Source organism: Chenopodium quinoa, unplaced genomic scaffold (genome assembly GCF_001683475.1).
Source record: "Chenopodium quinoa cultivar QQ74 unplaced genomic scaffold, ASM168347v1, whole genome shotgun sequence".
Taxonomy (NCBI): Eukaryota; Viridiplantae; Streptophyta; class Magnoliopsida; order Caryophyllales; family Amaranthaceae; genus Chenopodium; species Chenopodium quinoa.
Genome location: NW_018742433.1, coordinates 1,380,035 through 1,407,340, shown reverse-complemented (window position 1 = coordinate 1,407,340; position 27,306 = coordinate 1,380,035). Strand labels below are relative to the sequence as shown.

At 34.0% G+C, this 27,306-nt stretch overlaps 2 protein-coding genes across 2 annotated transcripts; one reads left to right on the top strand and one right to left on the bottom strand.

Moving 5' to 3' along the window:
• The first annotated feature begins 8,023 nt into the window (after positions 1 to 8,023).
• On the top strand, positions 8,024 to 9,448 carry LOC110715521. The gene has a single exon (XM_021894105.1). It carries the CDS (start codon positions 8,321 to 8,323, stop codon positions 9,326 to 9,328), a length of 1,008 nt encoding a protein of 335 aa, XP_021749797.1. The 5' UTR covers positions 8,024 to 8,320; the 3' UTR covers positions 9,329 to 9,448.
• Positions 9,449 to 19,588: 10,140 nt separating this feature from the next.
• LOC110715510 lies at positions 19,589 to 21,071 on the bottom strand. The gene is made up of 3 exons (XM_021894093.1): positions 20,216 to 21,071; positions 20,016 to 20,098; positions 19,589 to 19,911 (listed from the first exon to the last, which is right to left on the bottom strand). Exons 1-2 carry the CDS (start codon positions 20,954 to 20,956, stop codon positions 20,021 to 20,023), a joined length of 819 nt encoding a protein of 272 aa, XP_021749785.1. The 5' UTR covers positions 20,957 to 21,071; the 3' UTR covers positions 19,589 to 19,911; positions 20,016 to 20,020.
• Between the last annotated feature and the right edge of the window lie 6,235 nt (positions 21,072 to 27,306).

The window sequence follows — 27,306 nt, the reverse complement described above, 5'->3', positions numbered from 1 at the left end:
TTTTATACCTTTGTTTAACAAGGTGACAAAATACATACATCTATTAGAAAAGCTTTGTTATTCAAGTTCCAATAACCTTACGGAGTATTACAACTTTTACTGCATTGTCAGAGACATTTGGTGTTCAATTTGAATATTTATGTTTCCATATTTTTGCATTTTTATAGCTACTTCGCTAGATTATATGTAGTATTTTAGGAGCTTAAAGCTAATTATAAGTCAAAATATCAAGTTTCGTTTTGTTGTATTATATACTATTTGAAATGGGAGCCCTAATTTGTATCATGAACAGTTATTTTATTTTTTTAAACGACCATAATACCATGCCTATATTGTTAAACTAGTGATTAAAATTTGTTCTTAATAAGCTGACGATTAAATTTATTTATTTGCTTCAGAGATTAAATGACTGATGAAGAATGTGATTCGGACAATGGATTTTTTGACGAGACATCTGCTGGAGTTACAAACGAAATTGGGCTAGACATTGCTGACATAATCACAAGTTGTGGACTCTAGGTGTATCTTACTTAAATAGTCTATGAAATAAATTAGATCAATTGAAAAAATTGTATAAAGCGATAGGTGATGATCAATTACCTTTAATTCACCATTCTTTTTTATTTATAGGACTTTTTGTAAAACTACCTAATAAAACCAAGATTTTGTGAGAAACTACCTAATAAAAAGAATGTTGCAATAAACTACCTACTAATGGTAAAATGTTGTAAAAACCTACTTAAGAAAAGGTAAAATGTTGTAAAATACAACCTATGGCCTATACCGGATTCCTCTATTGACCGATCTCAAAACATTCTCGAAACCACCGCTTTCATTTCCAAAACTAACACAACTTGCTTGAAATCGCCTCCACCACACCTAAAACCACCTTTCAACCCAAAACCACCACCTCTAACCCCCAAAAACCACCATCCCGAAGCACTAATCTATCCTCGCCAACTCAGAATATCCTCCAACCACCCCGAAATAACCTTACAGCCTTAAAAACCAACCGTCATGGTGGTTTCGAGGGTGCTTTAAGGTGGATCAAGGTCGTAAAATTAAGTCAACGATGAAAATTCGGTCAAAGGTAGTATCTTACAACATTTTACCTTTTATTAGTTAGCTTCTTACTACATTTTTTTTATCAAGTAGTTTCTCACAAATTTTAGGTTTTATTAGATAGTTTCTCACAAAAAGTCCTTAATTATATTTTTACTCCATTTAATGAGTTTATGTTTACGTTTTGTATTACTTATAATTTAATTAGTTCTCCGATATTTTGTTGCATATCTTTGACATTTTTTTATTTTTTTATTTATTTTTACATATTTGGTTTTGTTATATAACTAAAGTTTGTTTTGCACGGGTCCTAAAATAGTAATGTCCTGTGACACGGTACAAAGTGTCGTGCCACGTACTCATGCCGTGACACTGTACCTCAAATTCCCGATTTTCATCTTTTCACGTGTTTTCTCTTTTAAAAATGATAACATTTGGTATTGCGCCATGTTAAAAGTACTGCGCCACGGCACCCGTGCCGCGACACGGTACTCGTGCCGTGTGATGGTACCTTTTCCCCTCAGCGGCGCCTCGTTTCTAAGGTTTCAGACCTCACTCCATAATTTTATCTATAAATTCGAGGCTCATTTACGAGTTGCGAGGCAACAACATCATTTCTCTCTTTCTTCCCGTACATTAAACAATTATTATACTTTCACCATACATTCCCTAAGCACTCCAAGAAGTCCATACTACACTTAAAGTTCCATACTTAAAACTAAGGCGTGAAAGGTAAACCTGTTTGAGGGTTTGGAACAAATCAATTCTATTTTTATTATTATTTAATTTAATTTCAATTTGATTTAGGAAAAATTGCATTAAATAATACGACCTTTGTTCCGTCCGCTAAATACAAGTCCACCTTTTGTTTATTTCAGAATAATACGACCTTTGGGGGGTGTCCGCTTTAAACAAGTTATAACCGGTTATTAACTTGATTAACAGGTTATATGGATAAGTGTCATTGTTTGATTGGTTTGAAAATTTTATTTGTTTTTTAAATTTTTTTTAATGTTTTTAATTTTTAAAAGATTATTAATTTTTTTTTAAAAAAAAAGAAAAGGAAAAAAATAACCCCAACCCAACCCCCACCTCCCCCTCCGGCAGCCCCCTCTCCCCACCTCCCACTACCAAAACCTCCCTCCCCGTAACAGCCCCTGGCGACGCACCTTCACCGCCGGAATCCCCTCCCTTTCCCCCTTATATCCCGTCGCGACCACCCATCGCCACCCCAACCAAATCCAGACCCCGAAACCACCACTCGCATCGCCACCCAAACCCGAAACCACCACTCCCACCTTCACCTTGACCCGAAACCACCACCCCCCACCCAACCAGACCCTCATCCTATCCTAAAAAACCCCACCTTCGAAAACCAAACAATCCCCAACCTGTGGTGAGGGTGGTTGCGATTCAGGTCGGGGTTAGGGTTTTGGGTTTGGGTGGGTAAGGGTGGTTTCGGTTAAGATCTAGGCGCCGATGCAGACTTAATGCGGTTTCGGTGGTGTGGGTTGGGGTAAAGGAGGGGTTTCGAGGGGAGGGAAGGGGGTTACGAGGAAGGTGGTGGCGGTTTTATTCGGCGGTGTGGGTTGGGAAGGGAGGCGACTTCGGCGGTGCGACAGGGGAGGGGGTGGTTAAGTGGGTGGACTGGGAGCCAGAGGTTGGGACTGGGAAGGGGAGGGTCGCCGGGGAAGGGGAAAGGGTGGCTGGTGGTGGAGGTGGGTATTTTTTTTTTAAGATTTTAATTATTTTAATTATTAATTAACCATAATTAAAGTTTTAATTAAGTGTTAATTAGATTATTAAACGAATTTACTGAAAATTTTAACCGGTTATTCAGGTTGTAGGTAAAATAACTTGTTTAAAGCGGAGTACCCCTAAAGATCGTACTATTCTGAAATAAACAAAAGGTCAACTTGTTTTTAGCGAACGGAGCAAAGGTCGTATTATTTAATGCAATTTTTCCTTTGATTTATTATTCCTTGAAGTTACTAACAATTTATTCATGATGTAGCAATTTGAAGAAGCGTGCAACGTGAGTAATTTATTAATTACTTCTTCTTATCTTTATTGCTAGTACCATGATTAGGTTTAGTATTATGCTTTGATTTGACAAACGATGTTATTATGGTTAAATTGATTCCAATGTCTTTATTGCTTATTTTATCTTATTGAGGGTACGAAATATATTGTTGATCACCATATTGCCTGCTAAAAGGGAATATGTAATTAAAATCACGCATAATAAGATAATTTGGACGATCGGTTTAGGTTCTTTTTTAATCTTGTTGTTTAATCAAGTTATCACAAATATTTTAGAATTATGTGTGCATTAATATTCAACCAATTTAGCCTAATCTAGTTTGGAGTAGATTGAATCTTTGTTTGTATGCCTTTGAGATCGCAGGAAATACTATTCACTATAAGAATCGAGTAGAGGCCAATACGGGCGAAGTGGTTTCCATGACTCACTTTGTACCATCATCCTCAACCCTCCATTCGTGGTTCCGAACCATATGGAGTTAGTAATCTCATGGATTATGAATTGGGTGTAACCTTCACGGGTCAATTGTTGTTGCATATCGTTGTCCCTTTTCGTGGTTGCCTTTTAACGATCCGTGAACGCGTGGTTTACAAGTTCCTTAAAAACTTGTTGGCGGCTCCCTATATTTTTGTCCCTAATTGTATATGTCAAATCCCGCTTCCTATGATTACTAAGCATATTCACAACATGCTCAAGTAGGCGCGTTTCGAATGATGCCTACAGTTATCCACTCTTAATTTCCAGCTGGTCATACTCTATTTCAACCCCCACATTAACTCATTACTCTTATTTCTTCATATGGGCCCAAAAACTATATAACCCATATAGCTTATAACACTATATTAGTCCAATGAATTGGACTACTTCCTCTAAGTAGGAGGGAACACCCCAACAAATATGACCTCCTAAAAAGTCCAAACCATTTCCACCCCATAAGTATAGCAAGCACAATTTGCAACGCAATTATGAAGCTACTTGTAAGTTGTAACCTATTATCCACTAGAGAATCAGCCCTCTTCAAAATGCGTTTACTCTAAGACTGATCAATTCAGGACAAAATCCATATTGTTCAAGAAGTGTTAAAGAATTTTCAAAGATTAAACAACAAAACAAGTTAATATATGGGAAAGGCCTACGATACGATAGAATGGGATCAAACATCCTGTTAAACTGTCTACAAGTTTTGGGGTTTCCAATGCAATGAATCAATTGGATTGGAGCTGAGAATGTGTATTGTAGCTAAAGCTTCATACTCCTTAACCACGCATATCAACATGTGTTCGTAAAGAAATGCTATCATTTTATTTGGTTGTTAATTACATTAGTTTCTCTTTTATTTCTTTTTAAATCTATCCTATTTTAACATCTTACATTATATTCTTCTTAATTTATTTTCATTTATTTCAGGTTAGATATGTAAAATTAAATGCGAATTGACTTTAATTTTTTTTTTAACCATGATATGTATCTTTATTTACAAATGTCATTAAATACATCTCGAGTAATGTTAAAGTTACACCCGAATGTAACATACAGACGAGTTGCACGCCCTACATCTCAGCTTCTCGATAAACGTGTTGAAATTGAGGAACAATAATAAATCCATGGGAGACTGGGAGTGACAAACTAGCAAACATATGTCCCCCATACATCATTAAAATGCTATAGGAAAAGGGTCATTTATGTACCCTACCAAGGCAGTAGTCACGTTATTTATGTTATGGTAAATTGACAAGGAACAAAATATGCTAGAGAAGGATGGATAGAGATGGAGGCATTTTAAAGAGAGGAAAGTTATGTACCTATTGGTACATAATACGGGTATAATGGTAACTTAGTATAACAAAAAGGTAATGGGACTACATATTATCACTTTAATTTTCAAGTTTTAATTGTACCACTATAGTCATTTTAATACCATTATAACTATTATTATACCATTACACTCCAATGGCATAATTTCACAACCTAGTGGTACATATATTAGCTTCTAAAGTATACCATTGTAACAATCTTTAGTGTAATTTTAATTATTTATAATACTATTGTAATAACAATGATACATTTTACATCTCAGTGGTACTAATGTTTTTACGAATTAACATATTATGTATCAACAAATACCTAACATTCCTCCATTTCTACTTCCTCGATAAAGATGAACTTGAACCTATGTAAATGGAGCCCTTATGTTAGTGTAAATTCCACGTGGAAATGTTGTTGTTATAGATCTTATCAACTTTATATAATTCTAATTGTCAGTAAACTGAATATATACTGCATGAGCCAAGACTGATAATAAAAATAAAATATGATTGTGATGGTTTGTTTTAACTAACTGTATGTGTGTGATAATGTAGGGTCGTACGTCTTCTTATTTTTTTAAGGCTTTTTCCTCAATTTATATGCTAGTTGACTAGATTCTTGATGCTCGCCATATTATTGCCACTTCTAATTCATTTAACCAATTTGTTGATTCACCCCCATTAATTTGGAATATATAATGGTATATTTTATAATAATACAACTTGATGAAATTGATGTATGCTCTAATCCTCTAATGGTTATGATTAGAAAATGCAAATGTAATATAATCTTTGTTTCTTTTGGTTGCAAGATTGTTTGGGTCTTAAGCCATTGATTTCCTAGAATTTATTGATGAAGACACTCCCATATACAATATTAATAATGAAAATGACTAGAATATAGAATTATTTAACATTGGCAAGATAACCAATTAAAGTTGAATCAATCAATGGAATACATTAAATAGATAGTTTTTGGCTTTATTTAATTTTGTAAGTGGCTTTATTTAATTTCGTATAAATAGTCGTACCTTGCAAAGTGCAACAACTTATATTAAGCTCCTATTTAAGTATGTTCTTACAAAATACAAATAAATGAGCAAAGAAGTACTCCCTTTATTTCAGGAGAAAAAAATAAGTAAAGCTAAATAGGCAAAGTGAAAAGGGTTAGTGATAAGTTATTGTACCCTTTTTAGGTATTTAGGCGATTACTCTCACTAAGGGGTGGTGTATTAACAACAATTAGAATAATCTCTAAAATTTACATCAATATATTTTAGCTTTATTAGTTGTTGGTGCATAGAAAATTACGAAGAAAAAATGATGTAAACATGATTTGAACCCTTATATTTGGTACTAATTATAGGTATCAATTCTCAAAACTTCACCAACAAAATTGGATTTAACCACGTTCAACTAATCCTAGTTATTTCAAGTAGATAATATGTGAGTCCGGACTCACAGAGAGACGATACAAGGTTTGAAGTATTGGACATTTTATGTTCATGTAATTTTTTAACATCTCTACTTGTAAACTTTAAATATAAGTTTTGGACATTTCAATTCATATAAATTTTTTGAAAATTTCACACAAATTATTAAATATATATATATATATTAGACTTATTCAATACGTTATGTTTTCGTTTTTCATCAGTTAAATAGTAATTTAATTGACACATGTTCGTATTTGGAAAAGTAGACCTATCAATAAAATTCTTATAGCCCACAGTAATTACACAAACTAACCCATCCGTAGCAAACTACCCTTAATTATTCCTTTTTTTTTTTTTACATACTTCTATCTTGTACCTAGCGAAGACTTTAGCTCTAACACATTTGTGATTGTGAGCTGTGACACATCAAATGAAACGGTGAGAGTAATTTTAGTTAAATATATTTTTCTTAATTTGTAACCAACTTAATTTGTAAGTTATAAGAGAGCAACACCTTTACTTAAATTTGAAACCAATTGAGTACTAGAATGATAAGAGGGAGAAAAAGAGGTGATAAAAACATAAAGAGAGCAACTTTGGTTAGTATTTTGATGAATAAGTTTGACCAAATGGCAAAAACATAATGCAACCAAGTTCTAGACTTTACCCAGAAAAGCGGCCACAATCATCGTTATTTTGACGGCCATATATAGCCTTTCTTCTGTGTCCTATTAAAAACACGAAACCGTAAATTCCTCGCATTTATCTCTTCTTTGTTAAATTAAAGCAGAAAGTAACAAAAAGATTACTCCCTTACCAAATTCCCTCTCTTTTCTAGCCTTTCGGTGCAACCAATCCTATTCCTACTCACTTTAATTCATGCCAATTATCATTACATCTTCCATTTTTACCCACTCTTGTAATGCAAGGAGCTTTTACCCCTTCCAAAAATAATTGCTTTACACTAATCACTTGTGATCAAGGATGTCTTCAATTCATCCAATTTTCACATATCGAAATTTATTTGAAGTTAATTGAAATTATTTTAGCTGTAAATTTAAGTAGGATAATTTTATTAACATTTTTAACCCTTTTCTGAACGTAATTTTTTATGAATTTGTCGTGTTTGAACTTATGTACCTATAAGAACTCAAGTATTAAATTTTGTGAAACTCTTTGGTTGCATTCTTATCCATTGATCAAACATATAAGCTTACAATATGGAAAATCAAAATTTTGTTAGGAAACCTATCATAATATAATTTTGTAATATTTTTTACATAAATACAAATTCTTATATGGAGTATGTGGCTAGCCACACCGTGTGGCCAGTCATCATGGAGATTATTTCGTTAGTGTTATAAGGTTACTTGGTCAGTGTTACAGGGGTTACTTCGTCAATGTTATAGGGGTTATTTGGTTAATGTTAAAGGAATTACTCGATTAGCATTATAGAGGTTATTTTGTTCTATTACAATTAGTCACACAATATATGGCCAGCCGTACGCAAAACAGGCAGTACCATGTAATGACATGTAGAACTCGAATTTCACCAACCAAAATCCTAATCATATACATTCCCCCTTACTCTTTTTTGATATTTTCAATAAGAGTAGACTATATACAAAACCAAAAAATATATCTAGTAGGAGGCAAGTATTTTCTTTTTTTTTTAATTTACGGGCGGCTCATTTAAATTTAATTTCTTAATTAATCAGGACAAAAAATGAAAAGAAAACTGTGCTGTTACACCATTAAATATTTTTTCCCTATGTCTTTTTCTCGATAGTGATTGTTTTCACTCTTGCAACCTTAATATTCCCTCCAATGCTTCAAATGCACAACTCCAATAATAGCCTCAATAATAATCAACTCAAGAACATAACCTCATTATTAATCTTTCTTCAATCAATTATCATTCTCTCTCTACCCTTATATTCCTTTCTCCCTCTCCCATATCATACTCATCAACAATGGCAGTAGATGTATTCTCCGAGAATTTCGTTGGCATGATTAGTCCCAGACTTTCATTTTCCCGAGATCTGGAAGAGAACGAGACAAGTACCAACATCAACGACTATTCCTGTAAGCTGGATCGCTCGTTTGTCGATTCAGCTTTCGATTTTGCTTTCAATGTCGATACAAGTATCACATTTCAATCTTCGTCAGCAGATGAGCTCTTCTCTGATGGAAAAATCATTCCTACTCGCTTAATAAAGGAAGAAGAGGTAAAAAAATCTGAAGCAGTTGTACAAAAAGTTCCAGTAACATCCTGTTCGGATCTCCTGTCTGCAACGATTACGGATACGGGGAAAAAGAGTTTAAAAGAGTTCTTAGAAGACAGTATAGAAGAAGAAGAGGAGGTTAACACTGCTGCAGTAGCGGCGAAATCATTTTGGAAATTCAGGAGAAGTAATAGTTTGAACTGTGATAGAAATCAGAGAAAAGGGTTAATTGGGTCTTGGAAAATATTATCTAGGAGTGGATCAACAGGTAAATTTTTGGAAAATATAGTAGAAGAAGAAAAACCCAGTAATTTTCATTCAAAGTTGTTGAGGAAATTTAGCAGAAACAACAGTTTGAGTAATTGTTCTGATAATGGTAATGTTTCTACTAGTAATAACAAAGTGTTGATTGGGTCAACAGAAATGTTAAGGAGAAGTCATTCAACAAGTGATCATTATTTTTTGAAATCGGATTCGAGTTTGTTTAGGCGGAGTAATTCAACTGGTTCTGCACCAAATAAGTTGAAGAAGCAACAATCACTCAAACAACGACAACAACAAAATGTATGCAATAGTAAATCATCTCAAAAGGGAAAGGTAAAGGATAATTATAGTAGAAATAATTATGGTTATGGTAATAATTATAACAATAATTTGAGGATTAATCCAGTGTTAAATCTTCCAACTCCACACATTTCTAGAGTTGGTGTAGATTTGTTTAGTTTTGGTTCATTATTTTGTAATAATGGTACCTAAGATAGAAAGAAAAAGAAATGAGACATTTTTAGTATTTTTCTATGTATAGACGACTCATTGCTTGGTGCATGCCCACGAGTGAGCGTGTTTGTATATGAAATTTAATACTCATTTTTACTAGTTTGGTGGTTTAACAAGGACAGTGCCAACGTGAAGCCTTAAATGACAGCCTTTCTTCCAATTCATTCTTTCTCATTTGATTGAAGTATTGTGTAAATAATTGTGAGCTTCTTCAAAAATCAAAACCTCCTGAATTGGGTACCCAAATTCTCTATATATCACACATTTGATATACTCCTTATGTTCCTTGCCTTGATGTTTTATTCATTTACTAAAGGAAAATTTGCAAATTGCAGCCATTTAAAAAAAAATTGCAAATTGCAGCCCAAAAGTTGTTATAAATTGTAAATTGCAACCTAATTCAATTTTTTCATCAGTTTGCATGTCGAAAAATGTTCTTTTAAGGTTTTAGGGGCCATTTTAGCCCTCAAGGCTCCGAATTGAGCTCGGAATTGGCAAAAAAATAACGTAAGTGCCTTGTTTTGCGTAACAAAAATGTATCGATTTGTGGGCACCTATTTTTTCCTGTAAAACGAGGCACTTACGTTAATTTTTTGTCAATTCCGATCTCAATTTGGTTCCTTTAAGGCTAAAATGGCCGCTAAAACCTTGACCGAACATTTTTCGACACGAAAACCGATGAAAAAATTGAATTGAGTTGCAATTTTTTTTTAAATGGCTGCAAGTTACAAAATACAAGTTTTAAATAGCTGCAATTTGCAAATTTTCCTTTACTAAACATGTGATCAAATTAAATACGAAGTACTTCGTATGTTGTTAATTTGTATTATATATATGATGCCATTAAGTAAATAAATAGTACAATTAGATAGTGTAATGGACTAGTGTCATTATAATATCCTCTTATGGCATATATATGTCATGATGTTTTCTAGTAGTATAAATAGAGTTTTATGTACTAGCTAGGTAGATTTTAATGATACTAATGTGGTATCTGATAATACCATTAAGACTCCAATTATACGCCCTCCGTTTCACTTTGTAATTCCCCTTTGAAATAATCACTTAAAATAAGAAAATGAGGAATCCTAATAATTTGGAATTTGATTTAAATTTTCACAAAAAATGATCGAAATCCCTTTTGTTGTGCGATGCTCATATAAAACGTGTATGTACCCAAATCCCCCCCCTAAATTAAAATGGAGTACCAGATTAAAAAAGGTATTAAATGTGTATTCTTAACCCTAAGTGCAGTGATACATATATCATTACCCTTTATTATACTAGTAATTACTACGTATATTACCTTTATTTATTTATTTATTTATTTTTTTTAATGATGAACTACCTTTCATTTTTTAGATGGCATTATATATTCGATGTACTTACTACCCTTTTTTTTTTTTTTTTTTAAATGTTATTGCAAACACATCATATTTTTCTCAATATTTACATCTTTTCAATCTCTCTCTCTATTTTTTATCCACCATTTTTTTTACATCCATCAACAATTTTACGTACTACACGGCTACACCACTCTCTCAACTCCATGTTTTTCGTATCTTTATTACTCGAGTCCAAAAAAATGAGAACAAAAATGACAAGCTTCATGGAATGTAAGTGCCAACCCTAGGCTGGGTGTTGCGAGGTAATGGAGATTGGAGGAGATGTCAAAAGGCGTTAAAGGTGGGTTACATGCACATGAGACCTCGCATACGTGCTACCATTGACCATCAAGACGTTGGATCCCAAACATCTTGGTCATTTTTGTAGGCTATTGATTGACAACCATTAAGATCTCATCACATGTGTAGTACAAATTCAGGAGATATCACTCACTAGGTTTTGCTTTGATAATATACATCGAGATTAACCTTATACGGAGTAATAATTATTATATTGACCTTTAGTATGTATATAACTCCGTAATACGGAGTAACTAGAAGTGGTCAAAATTAGAATATAAATAGTGTAAAAAGTCAATGTCATAGATTTATTGAAAGTGAAGGTTGCATTTATCTAGTGACGCCTTAGTCTTTGATTGCACTGATGATAATTATTTTTCTCCCTAACCTTTACAATTTGCCTGAAAAGAAGAAATGGAAATAAAAAGGGAGGGAAAGGAAAGTAAGGAAAACAAGTTTAATTTCAAGGTCGGGGTCTCGGGGAATAGAGGGAAGGGAGAGGGACAGGGAGAGATCTATTTTTCCTACCATCCCTCTAAGGTTAAAGTATGTGTTCTCTCTGTTCCAAAGTAGTTGCATTACTTTGCTTAGCTTATTAAATCGTCCTAAATTACTAGTTATAATTCTATACCTTACTAAGCATGAATCCATAATTTAATTAATGTGGGTTAAAAACAACTCCTGATCAACAACCATCTAATAAAATATGTTCAGCCCATGAGAAAACCCACATGTAAGTGAAAGTGTTGTCCCACATTGAAAGAGTATAAAAGTGAAGAGGAATATTGAGATATGTATCCCACATTGAAGAAAAGAGAAAGTCGTGTCCACTTTATAAGGCTAAGGGGCTACTTCCCCTCATTGACATATGGTTTTGAAGTGGATCCTCCTTAGTCGTATTAAATGGACACTCATAACAGGTGTGGCCAGGCTAGTTTGACAAAATACTTTGTATAAAGCAAGTCAAGTGAAGTGTCTAAAATCCTATGTTCATATGTTGGTCAAATCGTTGCGACCAATTCATATATAACCGGAGTATTATTTGATGGGCAAAATGAGATCCACAATCCTATAAAGTATAAACACATGATTATGATTTTATGAATAATCACTCTCTATGAACACATGATTATGATTTTATGAATATTCACTCATTGCTAAAATCACTCTCTTTTCTTAATAAGTGTATCACAAGCTATGATTCACAATTCGAAACTTTACTGCATCAATTTCCAAAGTTGTATGAGAATTGCCAAGTAGATCGTTTTGATGGACATTCAAATCAAAGCATATGAAGATTTTACGATTAAATGTGCCAATCGCGTGATTGTATATATTCTAAAACATCAATTGTACTCTATATTTCTTAAAATCGTAATCAATGTTTCAAAAAATTAAAAAAATTTAAAGGAAAATGTTGTACATAGCTCTTAGGGATACATATAGGTATTAAATACACACTACAAAATCGTATAAAGTTAAGAAATCATAAGAATATAAACACTAATTACACTGATTTACGCGTGTTTTTATTATAAATTCCTAATTATTTTATCAATTTTCAAGAGTTTATTTAATGCTTATATATAACCCTTAAAGATACATATAACATTACCCAATTTTAAAATACAACCAAAATACAATTTTATTTTTTTTATTGTATTATAAAAGACCCGTGCCATGCCCGGTTTTTACTAACTTTTGTGATGAATTATAATATTAATTCAACAACAATTCCCCAAAAAATAATACTTGTATTTTAAAATGAATTTTAAAAGCTTGTGAGTTGTGACTATACCCATACAAAAGATGTTAAGGTTATTGATGCATGTATACTCTGTAACATTTTATAAATAAAAAATGAAAGAAATTTATGGATTTTGAGGTTTTATACTACTTCTTATACAAAATGAAAATTTTAGATAAGTCCCCGAAGTACGATATACTCATATATAGTTATACCCTTCGTATTGTTGATAAGCTTCACCGGCTCAACGATTTATAAAAATTTATTTGATTTTATTTTACTTTATGATAATCAATTTTATAAAAAAAAAAAACCCTGCTACTCAGTAACTATTATTTGTAGCAGTTTTTTTTTTTTAAATTAAGATTAGTATTGTTGGAGAAATTATATATGTTTATTGATTAGTTAAGATTAAATATTGTATTATTAAATTTTTATTTGAAATTAAAAATGGTTGAAAATTTTTGCAAATTTTTGTTGACACTGATTAGAAAATAAATTATATTTATACATTTATATAATTTGTTACTAAAATTATTTTCATTTAATTGAAATAAACTTTATTGCCAAATAAAAGAATTATAATATATAGTAATCTTGGATAATAATCTAATATCGTATCTTGCAACATGAAAAAAAATAAAATATTATAGGTTATGCCGTGATGAAGATTTGACATTAAAACAAACAAATAAAAAAAAATCAAAAATAGAAAGGAATTATAGGCGGGAAAAATTTTAATCAAGAGATGACACGTGTCATTTTTATTCACCTTTTTTAGTATATTGTTACAGATTCTCGGAAATACAATTGTAATTAATTTGAATGTGTAGTTAATATTTAAATTGAAATAATTTGAGGTACTTGAAAAAAAAAAAAATAAGTGATGCGTTGAAATAATATCCTTAATATCAATTATATGAATCAATTTTATTATTACTTTTTTTGGCAAAATCTAATAATACTCCGTTTAAAAAATAATTAAAAAGGCGTTGGAATAATATTTTAGGTAAATGTGTATGGAAGAAGTATGTGCATCAAATAAAAGGGAAAATATTTGTCGTAAAGATAATATAAAAGATTTAAAATAATATAGTACTATAGTTGTATCAAATATTAAAAAAAAAAAGATTTTGGTGAAAAATATAAGGGGGTTTGGAGGGAAAAAGCAGTACCAGGATGTAACACGTGTAACTCCCGGTGTCTGCTTTAGTATTAAGTTATTGATTGATTCTATGTTAACGCGATAAACTAGATGATGCAAAGTATTATTAAATAGGGGTATGATTGGCATTTCATCTTAAATTACTTGAATAAACTCGTTAAAAGCTCTTTCAAACATCTTATTGAAAATAAGCTTATTGGGTGGAATCAACTCTTCAAATCAAATGACCATCAAACACCCCAATTACCTTATTGTAGAGGTCAATTAACTAATATTAGTCAAATCAACTAATTTTGCCCCATTAAGCTTACCGCTAAACATCCTCTATAATTGTTACATATCGGTAACTAAATATATTAGTCATTGAAATAAAGCATTGAGCCAAAATAAATTTTATCTATTAGACATTTTATCTTGTAAAATATTAAAATGACTGAATAGACTATTACAATAATCTATTGCTTACGAAAATTTTGAAACATCACAGCTAAAACGCTTACATTAGAGGTTTAGATTATTCACGCTAATACTTCCTCCATTTCTTTTTATTGGTTACGTTTTGATTTTTGACACTAATCATAAGATGAAATAATCGTCTAAATTATTCCCAATAATAAGACATAATATAATCACGTAGTGTCTTATTGATTCGTCTTAACAAGTACCTTATTAAAATGGAAAAATTGTCCAAAATAATCCGAACTTTGCCTCATTTGCTCAAAATAATCCCAACTTTCGATTATTTTTTAACAATCCGAACTTTAATGTAAATCTGCTTTCAATGGTCCCAAGTGACCGACAACTTGTTGAGTAGGTAATTTTTTTTTTAAAATTTAATTTACACGTGTCATCACATTATTGGTCAACAATCAGTTTTAGTTTTAATTTTCTTAGAAATATTTATTAGTTACTAATTAACTAATAATTTAAAACTAACTATTTTCAAATTAAAAAAAAAAAAAAAAAAAAAAACCAAATCAACCCCAGCCACCAACACCAACCCAGCCACCAAAACCAACACCAACCCAGCCACCTCCACCACCTTACCTCCCCTACCACAACCACCCGAAACACCAACCTCACCACAACCACCTGAACCGAAACATTATCCCCATTCCCACCCCCTCAACCACCAAACTCAAAACTTCACTACAATCACCAACCTGAATCGCAACCCCACCATAACCACTAGAGAACGGCAGAACTTCATCCTTCTCTCTCCTCTCTCGCCCACCACAAGCCCACAACATGAACCGAAACCTCCCTCACTTGCCACCAGCTGAACCGAATCCACCCTCACCCGAAGCCCTAACCCCCACCTGAACCGAAACCACCTTTATTCAAATCTGGGTAGGTGGGGTGGTTTCGGGTTTGATTGGGTGGGATCGAGACGAGGAAGAGGGTTTGTGTTTCGGGTGAGGGAGGTCGGCACGGCTCCGGTGCCGGCACGGGTGAGTCTGGGCACGGCCCAAGGTGGGAGTCGGGCTGGCGGAGTAGGCGGCGGGAGGGTGGTTGGGATGGAGGGGTGGTTTTTCTATTAATTAATTAATAGTTTTGTTTTATTTTTTTGGTAAATAAATTAAACATTTTTATAAATTTTTTAATTTTATTTTTAGTTTTTTGTCCAATCATATGCCAACACGAAAACACGTGTCAGGTAACTTGTTATAACAACCATTTGAAGCGGATACATATCAAAGTTCGGATTAATAAAAAATAATCAAAAGTTGGGATTATTTTGAGTCAATGATGCAAAATTCGGATTATTTAAGGCAATTTTTCCTATTAAAAATTCAATCGTTATAATTTTGACAAGTATGTAATGAAAGATATTAATGGTCAAACAAGTGTAATGGCAAACGTGCAAAGTCAAAGCATAAACAATAAAAAAGAACAAAGGGAGTACTTTCTCCGTTAAATATTAGTTGCAACTTTGGAATTTTTTATGTCTTACAAATAATATCCTTAATTTGCAACTAATATGTAAAGGAGGAAGTATTATTTATTAACCAATTAACCCATATATATATATATATATATATATATATATATATATATATATATATATATATATATATATATATATATATATATATATATATATATATATATATATATATATATATATCAAGGTGCTAGGTGCACCCCAAGGGTATAATCTGCTCATTAATAATTTTTACTCATCTAAAATCTTAAAATAACTTTAAAAAAAAAAAAAAAAAAAGAAAAAGAAAAAAAAAACCTACCCTTGAATTTATGTACATCGAATGTATAAAAAAAATGTTGATTAATCCAAACCTTTCTTCCCCTAGAACAACCTAGATCTCTTGACCAAACAACGCTTAAATAACGCATATTCTTGGTTGCATGCTTGTAATAGCTGCAATAGCCTTAAACGCAGCTATTTTAGCATGAAACGCATCCCAACTTGTTCTTCTTCATATTTTAGCTAACGTTCTTCCCGCGTACATCTTTCCTTTTTTTAATTTTTTTGTTTCTTTTTTTCAAATAATCTCTCGTCACTTTTCTTTCCTATAATAATTTTGATCGAAATTTTGATCAAAATTTTCTTCTCCTCTGTTTTTCCTCTTTCATTCTTCATTTTCTCTCTCCTCTGTTTTCTTTATTTTTCTCTTTTGTTTCACTTTTTCGATTGACTTTGTTGCTTACTATGGAATTAGTTGTTATTCCTGAAGAGATCGTTAATGCAGGTTAGTGTTTTGTTTTGTTGATTTGTAATTACTAATTAGGTTTTTTTTAGATTATCTTCAATTGTAATTGTATTTTGTTTAATTTCTATCAATTTGATCTATGTATGAATTTTGATTTCTTATTTGGTGATTCTGTAATGAATTTTGATCAATTTGATTAGGTTTGTGAACATGTAATTCATATGAATTGAATTTACGGCCTTTAATTATGAACATAAGAAAATGAAGAAATAAAAAATAAAATGATTATAAAACTTACGCATTATAAGTATAAAAATATGAACATATGCATTAAAAATATGAATATATGCAATTTCGAAAATGAACATACGCATTTAAAATATGAACATATACATTGGTTCATTTTTTGAATGCATATGAACATAACCATTTCATAAGGTGAACATATACATAAAAAATATGAACATATGGATTTTAGAGAGTGAACATTTGCATTTTAGAAAGTTTACATAAGCATTTCAGAAAGTTTACATAAGCATTCAAAATATGAACATAAGCATTTAAGAAAGTGAACATATGCATAAAAGAATATGAACATATGCATTTCAGAAAGTGAACATAAGCATTCAAAATATGAACATAAGCATAAACATACAAAATATACAAAATGAGAACATTTTATGATCATTAAGAATATTTTTCATATGAACAACAAATATTAATATTATGAACATTTCAAAATATTTTATGAACATAAGGTATCCGTTTGATTTCACTAAATTTTCGAACAATTCCAATAAAAATTTCAAACAATAGAATATCGAACAATATTCAAACAAAATTAAGTGATATTCATATAAATTGAAATAAATTTAAGTGATATTTACATAAAATTACCTTTTTTGGGGAAAATCCGTTTGATTTTTCATTTCGTCTCGAATGTCCATGGCTGGTTTTGAGGAGAGAGTGAATTGTGTTTTATTGTTAGAGAGAGAAAATCAAAGAGAGGAGTAATAAATTTTAGAAATTTAAGTTTGGAAGTGACGGTTTTTTAAAAAAAAAAATTATATTTTTTATTTTGAAAAAAAAATAGCTGTTGGAAGTGACGGTTTTGTATAAATGAGTAAAATGACGGTTGAGTGGGATGCGTTTTAAAGATATGTTCAATTTTTTGGGTGGGCTCATTTTGATTTAAGGCTTTTTTTAATGGGGTGCGTATGAAATTGGGTTTGTAGGCCGGTGTTGCAGCTAGAATAGCTGCACAAGGGTGCAGCTTAGACCAATTGCTTACATAAACTGGTTGGCCTAAACGCAAACCCTGTTGGACATTATCCACTATGTAGGCCTGCTTTAGAAACAAAAGCCCATACTTGAAATTGTCAGTCAGAAATTTTATGGACTTTATAAAAATATATATATTTATGGACTTAATAGCCCAGCCCAAATCATTTAGCCCAAATGATAGGCAACTTAGAGCTACAATTCCGGGTCGGGGCTTTCGGTGGTGGTCTATGACTAAAATTAGGGTATTTAGTATTTCGAGTAAAACACATAAAAAGTGAATTATTTAAACATTAAACATTTATTCAAATTATGATTGCAGATTTGCAGTAATACAAAATGGGTCCAATAGATGAGATCGTTAAACCCGGTTCGTAACGGTCAAAATTACTTCCAAAGTTCCAAACCCACATGTACAAATGTAAATACGAATATTCAATTATATAAGGTGTGTGTCAAACCCCTAGTGTGCGTGTAAAGGAGGATAACCGCTTAACGATTCGTCATTTGAATTTCCATGACTCCTTAAAAGGTACTCAGTACTACCATGTTTCTATCAATGCCTTTGCTTATGCTACCCTCTAAGGACTCTCCCGCCATCACTGTTCACGCGCGAGTACGAGAAACTCGAATATGTACGAAGTCATTGTTCAACCTTTAATGGCTCAAATCGCTCAATGGATGTCATTGTGCTCATCAGCCAGAAGGTGCTTAACACTTCGGCATTTCATAACATATCTAATGCTCTACAAGATTTAAAAAAATTCAAATGGAGGCTAAGTTTTGCAAAAGAGTTGTACATAATACTATAAGTGAGGAACAACGAATCAGTCAGACATACAGATACTACCAGGACAGGATACGTTTGATATGAAATCAGCATTCGCATATGAAATCAGCATTCGCTCTCAAAGAATCAACTAGAAAGAGGCTAAAGGCTTCCGATGAATGGACTACAGAGGTCCATCACCAGTAATAAGACTAATAGCTCTGCACATAAGCAATCAACGAGCAGCAAAAGGCAGGGTATTCGCTCAGGAGATATGGTCAGTTGTAAAATCCATTTACTGTAATAATTTCTTGCATCAAATTTTCATGACAAGCAACATAGCGCATTTTATATAGTTACATGCACAACAGCACAACAGGATCAGCTATTGGCATTGTGCAAATCAGCCCTTGCACACCATATTTTCTATATGCAATATTGCATTTCATCAAATAGCATAAGATCAGGCATCGACCAACACCAATAACGTTCCCAAAAACCAAAAATGAATTGGATGCAATACAAAATTGTGTAAAGAGGATCCAAACTAAATCAATTGTTTAGTGGAATAGATGACAAGAATGCCTCGTTTTCACGCTTTCACGAAACTTAAAGAAACAACAATAACAAGCTACCAAGTTTCAGGAGAATATTATCAACAACATATATGATATAACAATACAAAAACCTATATTTAGGCGGAACACCCAAGAATAAAAAGAAAGGGCGGCAAGTAAGCAAAGTTTTCCACCATTAATTTCCACACTAAAAATTACTTGCCTTCATCAGAAATGCTACTTCCCACATATAATTTCCATTGACACACAAATAAATTCAATCCAAATGCATAACCAAGCGTCCAAGCACATTACCAAAAATCCGATCGATTCTCATCTAAATCGAAAACAAACAAACGCACAAATCATAAACCAAATTTCGATTTCTTCATTATTGAATAAACCGCTCTTATTCCAAAACAAAAAACATAAGAATCTCTATATAGTAGTAACCCAAGATTAGCATCTCTATTCATATAAACTGTACTTACATCAACAACAACAACAAAAAACCCGAAAATTTAAAACTTGCGTTGAATTCCCGGCCAGTAGAGCACATAGATGATGATGATGAACACCTCTGATTAATCTTGTAAAGTTTACCATTTTCTGTCAGCAGGAATAAAAATTCTTCCCTCCATATATCTACACTGGACTAGCAACCAATTCTCCCCACATTACTTATTCTGCAATACAAATTTACAAACAAAATCAATATTCATTCTAAAAAACCCAAATCAAAAATTCAAAAATTGAAATGACAAATAAATTTGAAAGACTGAAAATTTACCAAAATTATCCAGTTTGAGGCTGTTCGTTTACTTTGTACATATCAGCTGATATCTCCGATAACCAATACCCGGGAAAAACTGCCTGAAAATTTCCCAAAAAAATAAAATAAAAAAATCAATCAATGCAACAGCAAAAAAACACTATTAAATATAAATATCCGAAAATTTTCAAGAGAATATTGAAAAAACATAAACTTACATCGATTTGCCTTTGAACAAATTTGGGCCGTTTCTTGGGCCTACGAGCGGGCCGAGTACCCAACATCGCTAGAAAATCTTCCTCAATTTCTTGCTTAGAGAGAGTCCCGGAAAAATTAGCTCTCGGTCGCTCACCGCCATGTTCACCGCCGCTAACTTCACCGGCGTTTCTCCTCGCCGGAGATTTAACCACCGGAGAAGAAATATGTTTCCGATCAGAAGAAGCGGGAAAATTGTTAGGCTCCTTACAAACAGCCCTCCTCGTTCTCAAATTCCAAGGTCTGGTCTCAACCGCCGTCGTCGGTGGAACAACGACGTCGGATTTTTGAAGAAAAGCGGCTTGCATCTGATGAACTTCGGCCCGAAAATCAAGTATGAGTTTCTCACCTAATCCTTCGATCCCAATCTTAGCATTGTCGTCACTGGATCTCCGCTTCCGATGGTGGTTGAACTCGGAGCGAGTCAAGGGTAAGTCGTCGGCGCCGCCTTCAACGGCGTCGTTATGATGATCGACGGCGTTATCTTCCTTGACGCAGCGGAGCTGTACACGGCGACCCCAGGTGACGTTGAAGCAGGGGAGAGAGGAGAAATTGGGGAGAGTTAGAGTTCCTTTGGATCGTTCTGGAACCATCATCGCCGCCATTAGATTGTGTTTTTGTTGTTGTTGTTCTTCCGGTGACGGCGTTGTTTGTGGTCTGCGGTGTCGGTCGCCGTAGTCCGCCGTGCCGGCGGTAATGACCATTAGAGAGGGGAGTAAAGATGGTGGGGGAATGAGAGGGAATTGAAGAGGTGTTTGGTTTGGTTTGGTTGGGTTGGGTTGAGGAAGAGAGAATTGGAGAGGAGAGAGAAAATTGTTGTGATGGGTTGTGTTGAGAATGTGACAAATCGCCGGGAATTACAAAATATATATGAGGGGTGAAGGTGAGGGTGAGAGCAAGGGTAAGCGAAGGAGGGAGTAGCGAACGAGCGAGCGGTTTTGACGTTCGTATTACTTTTGGGACTTTTTTTTTTTTTTTTTTTTTGATAGAAGAAAATATATACAAGAATAAAATAAAATTGTCTTTATGGTCATTTTATAATTTTACGGACTTGGTAGTTGGTATTATTAATTTTTAGGGTAAAAAAGGTGAAAATGAGAAAACCTACTTGAGCTATAATTTCTTCAATTTGAATTTGTTTGATATTAATTTTTAGGGTAAAATAAATGAATATGAGAGAAACTAATTGAGTTATAGTTTCTTCAATTTGAATTTGTTTGATTTAAATGAAAAGGCATAATTTGTACTAAAATAGGTTAAATTGAGTCATATATACAGAGTAAAGAGGGAGCCCATGTTTATAACCAAATGGCAATTCCGTAAATATTTTGCCTTGAATATTGTGCTACAGATTATAAAACAATATATTTTTCTTTGGCCAACTGTCATTAAAGTCTTAAAGTTAACGTCCGTTAAACTCCTTTCTAACTTCTTCCTCCAAATAGAAGAGAGAGAAAGAGAAGACCCACCTTCACGTTTTAACAATGGAGGAACCAAGCTCAACTCCGCTTATCTATATACTATCCTCCATTGGAGTTGCTTGTAACTCAACCACCATTTCCACCACCACATATCTGGCGGCTTTGCCACCAATTAAACGAAAACCCTAAGAGAAAATGGTGAAATAAATGGCTTGGTTAACCCTAAAGGATAAGGTTTATCATCGTTGTGCGGTGGGTCGTCTATTAGGAGCGATGAGGCGGTGCTTAGTGGTCGTAAGGTGGAGTCATAGAGTAGGAGCGGTGGCGGTGCTAGTGGTCGTGTGGTGGGGAGGAATTTTGGTTTGGTGGTGGGTGGTTGACTGGTTATCTATTATGGTAATGGTGGAGTTAGAGGAGAGAGAGAAAGCTGGTGGCTGTCTAAAGGAAGAAGAAGCTGGGTTTAGTTTGTAGAGGAGAGAGAAGGAGATAGTAGTACTCTTTAGTCTCTAACGGCACAAATAAACTCTATTAAAGCAAAATATGTAAAAGCCCAAATTCTCCCTAATGTTCATATATTAAAAGTCAAAAATACCCTTTGACAATAAACATGTAATGTTAATCTAGGTTATAAACTTGTATTTTCCACAGAGTAAATTAAATACTTTTTCCGTTATTTTTTAATTGCAAAATTGCAAATTTTACTCTCGTCACTAAAAATTCATTTGACCGTCTTTTGTGATTTATTTATTAGAAAAAACATATTAATGTGGAGTTTTTGGATTTTGTAAGATTTGTTTCGGTGCATACTTTTAAAATATTAATGTTTATAAATTTTACTAAACTATGATTACATATATTAATAATAGGAAATTTTGTTAATTACGACCTAAAAAACAGAGGCTTTATGAATTAATACCCCTAAAAAAAAGTTTTTAATTACTACCCCTAATTCACCTAAATAGGACCGATTACTACCCAATTGCACTTTCCGATGACTTAAATCACCTTATGACGTCAGTACTCCGATTTAACCACAGCTCACACTAACTCTAATCTAATTAACCTAACTAACCCAAAATTAACCTAACTAACCCAAATTAACACAGTAAACATTAAACAAAAAATTACCCTAACTAATTCTTCTATATAAATCAGTATCCCCAATTCAACCCCTATAACAGCTCTTTCACCATATCCAACTCAAATCCTATCATCCTATCCACTGCAAATCTCCAAATCTTCAATCTCCCTGTCATATTGCACAGTTTAGCTAGCAAGAGGAAGACATCTTAAGAGGTAATTCATTAATTTGCTTCAATGTTGGTGTAAAGTTGTCTGATTTTTAGGGTTTATTGTAAAGTTTGGATTTTTTTTTTTCAGAATTGAACAATTAAGCAAAATAAATCCTTCAATTCAAACCTAATTTAGCATTTGTTTTTAGTTGCAGATGAGTTTGCAAATTGCTCGAGCCAATAGAAGGCTTTGTAGGTGTGGATTACCTACTTCAATCATGACCTCTTGGACAAAAGAGAGTCCGGGAAGACGATTTGTTGCCTGCCCAGATTTTGTGTAGAAACAAACACAAGGGGTTGCAATCATTTTTACTGGCATGATGAAGAAATGACTTAGTGGCAAAGGGACACCATACTAAGGCTTTTGGAAGAAAGACATGAACTGAGAGCAGAGAATGAGATTATGAAGAAGCAATTGGCATCATTGAATCAGGAATCCAGGAAAATTAAGACTAAGTATGTGATGTTGAAGATGAAGCACAACTGTGGAGATGTCAAACTAAGCAACTGGGCTATGGGTCTCATTGTTGTTGTTGTAGTTGGTTTGTTTTGGTTTAGGGGGGTTTAATGCAGTGTATTAATAAGTTGGATTTTGGTAGTGAAATTGTAAGATAGTAGTATTTGGTTAATATGTGTAGAGTAACTGGGAAGTGCTTTAACTTTATCAATAAGATGGTTTGAATTTGACTTTCATATTGTTGTTTGCAAATCAAGGTAATTGAACCAAATCAATCAAGCTAAAAACAGGAGAAGCAAAGTAAATACATTCATTTTGATAAGTAAAGTCAGCATACACAATAATAAAAGCTTGACTATAATTGCCAAGACCAACATAAATAGTCAAAACAGAACATAACTTGGCAAAATAGGCATGCATGCCATAATTGTACTACAAAATAGGACTTAAACTGCCTAAATGTTGAAGTCTTACACCAAACACACTAAATAACAGTTGTACTTTGAACCTAAACAAACAACTACTCTCTCATTTCATCAGTTGGACTACTAGGCTGCTGTGATTGCCCTATTGTTGTGACAGTTGATGCTTGGGATGAGCTCTCTCCAACCTTAGCTTGTGTTGCCTGCTGGTTGTTACCCTGCACAATCCACCACCAAATTAAGGAAGAAAACTTTGTAAGGGAGGCCAAAAACCCCAAAAGAGAAATACAAGTACCTTATTTTTAGGCCTCTTTTCCTTCCCTGCAACCCTTATTGCTCTGCTATGCACCACCCATGGGTCATCAGAGAATGGTTTCCCATCCTTATTCTTGGGTTCAGATGAGGTGTCAAGGGTTGGGTTCTTGCATCTCTTGATGTTATGTCCATATTACTTGCAATTGGAACACTTGAATGGCTTCCCACCCATTCTTGCAGCCTTCTCTGCAAGGTCAGCAACCCTCTCAGCATCCTCTCCAACTTCCTTCTCCCTTTTCTTCTTTGATGGCATGCCTGACATGACCTTAAATGGGGGTGGAAGTGGCTCAGGGAAAGAGGTCTTTTCCCATTGCTTAGGCCCTGACATAGGCATCAATATAGGGAATAAGAAGCTAGGTACTTGTCCCTTGAATAAGCTACATCCACATAATCCTCTGGATCCCCTCTCATGTACAAAATACAAGCATATGCATGGTGGCATGGTATTCTTGTCAACTGCCAAGAATAGCAACTGCATTTCCATGCATTCAAATCAGCTAGATGCCTATCTCCATTGTTCTCAACCTCAAACAACTTTTCTGTACTCCTAGTCAGTATGTTGTACTTCCTAATTCTCTCAGCCCAATCAAATTGTTTCTTAACATAAGGCATGAACCTCCCTTGCATTTTTTGAACTCCCTCCCTTTTCTGACAATTTCTTCGCATAACATATCTTCTCATCCATTCCATGTGTGTTAAAATTGGTTTGTCTCTTGCTTGTTTTAACACATTGTTAAAGCTCTCACACATGTTATTCAAAAGCATTTTTGATTTAGGGGTAGAAGAAAATGCATGCCTACTCCAGCTATGGGAGGGGATAGCAGACATGTATTCATATGCTTTCTTAGACATGGTTTTCAATGTTTGCATATGCTCATTGAATTCTAAGTGCACAATCACAATAAACAAAACAACCAAAGCTAAGCTAATTACAACAACAAACACTGGCTTTAAGCATACATTTAGGAAAATGAGGTGCATACCACAGTTGTAGCCTTTGCTGCTTTCCACAACAACTCCTTGTTAGCCAAACCATTCCACTTCAGCTTGAAGTTTGACCATATGTGCCTCCAACAGAATCTGATTCCAGCCTTGGGTACAACATTTTGGAAAGCTTCTAACAGTCCCTACAAACATTTCACATAGTTAGTTATATGTCCTATTCCCAAAACTTAATCAAAATGAATCAAAGAAAAGTCACTAGAGAGAGCAAACTCACCTTTTGTCTATCTGACATGAAAGTGTATCCATGTCCATCCACTGTTCCCAATGCTGAAGCTAACAGGTCAAAGAACCATGACCAAGTGTCAATTTTTTCAATTTCAACAACACCCCAAGCTAGGGGATAAATGTTGTTATTCCCATCACTTGCCACTGCCACAAGACAGATCCTTGGATATGGTCCTGTTAGATGGCAACCATTTAACCCAATAAGAGGCCTACACCTTGCCTTGAAGCCATCCATTACTGGCTTGAGTGATATAAACATCCTCTAGAAAATGGGAGGGGGTCTCTCTACGTTCTTACACATGCAGAAAGCACTGCTACCCTCATTGTACTTCTTCACCGCATATGCATAATCCCACACTTTTTTGTATTGCTCTGACCCATCTCCATACAACATCATCTTTGCTCATGCTCTTGAAACCACAGCTTGTAATAACCACAATAAACACCTGTATCTCTCAAAACCCTTTGACCAAAACCTTTGGTCTAGTGCCAATCTGGATCAGACCTCCAATCTTCCAAGTACTTCTCTGCCAAGTACTCTGAGGTCACTTTTTTGTTCCTTTCTGCAGCCCTACATGCGTGCTTCAACTTCATTGCCCTAATGAACATTGTTTCTTCTAGCTTCAGTTTTCTTGCAATAACCTTGAACTTGCACAAAGGCTGAAGACAAGAACAATTTCTCTTAGACCTTTTTGGGTCCCATGGGCAAGCACATCTATCTTTACAATAGGCAGTCACCTTCTTCTTCCCATTGTGTAGCAAGTAGTAGTCATATTTGTTCTCTATTGCATGTTGTCTCAGTGCTTTTCTAAACACATTCACTGAAGGAAACCTTAACCTAGGTGTGAGCTTAATTGGCTGCTCAAAATCAACTTCTAGATTGAATGTTTGTGTCCTGTCAGCCTCCTCATCTGACCCATCTATGCTTCCTGGCTCTTCAGAATCATAATCAATTTCCTCACCTAAGTTTGACTGTTTTGCCAAGTCAACTTGTAGCCTAGCTTGAGACCTAGTGACTCTACTAGGGACTTCCTTCACTTCTCTAGCAGGTAAAGTAACTCCTCCAATGCTGCTCACTACAGTGTGTAGAATATTTGCCCCTAAACCATCAGCAAACAAATCTTCTTCCTCTTTGTCATCAAAATCATAATCATCTAAATATGGAAGGACATCAAGTTCATAGTTAAACTCATATTTGTCCTCAAACTGTTCTCTCAATTCATCTCCATCCTCAAACAAATCTTCTACCTCCTCTAACTCATCCCCATCCTTACCACTTTCATTATCTTCTTCCCCACCAAGCCAAACTCTCTTACCTATTGACCTAGGTTCTGGAACAGAGTTAGCTACCTCCTTCCCCTTTTTGGATACCTTTTTCTTACTCCATGTCTTCTCTACAGCCACATCCTCCTTTTTCTTACTCCCTTTATTCTTTGCAGCCACAACATCATGCTTTGTCTTCAAGTTATCTATGTACCTCCTAAATTCACTCTCACTAATGACCTGAGCTTCTTGGCAAGTGCATATGTTTTGACAGGAGATGCAGTTGGTGTTTTTTGGGATGTTTTTCTCCTCACAGGTAGTTTAGATCTTGTGAACTGGTGGGATTGAGAAGAGGTAGGCTTTACAAAAGGATTTGGGTGAGGGTTTGAAGAAGTGGTAGCCCTTTCTATTATAGCTATTAGTAAGGGTAATTAATGGATAGGGCTGTCCATTGATAATAGGGTAGGGCCAAAATTTAAAGGGTCTTGACCCTTTAATATTTTAGTGGATAGGGTCACTAAAGGGCTTTAAGATATAGGGTCAGTAATGAGCTTTTATTGACAGCCCATTAATATCAAAGAAAAATTAAAGGGCAAAAAAGAAAAAACCCAAATTTAAAAAAAAAAAAATTAGATCGGTAAAATCGGTAAACTG

Excerpts from the sequence above, each read along its gene's own strand:
- LOC110715521 (XM_021894105.1), top strand. The coding sequence starts at position 8,321 with ATGGCAGTAGATGTATTCTCCGAGAATTTCGTTGGCATGATTAGTCCC.
- LOC110715510 (XM_021894093.1), bottom strand. The coding sequence starts at position 20,956 with ATGGTCATTACCGCCGGCACGGCGGACTACGGCGACCGACACCGCAGA. Across the intron at positions 20,099-20,215 it reads TTGTTCAAAGGCAAATCGAT|GCAGTTTTTCCCGGGTATTG; the intron begins GTAAGTTTATGT and ends GGAAATTTTCAG.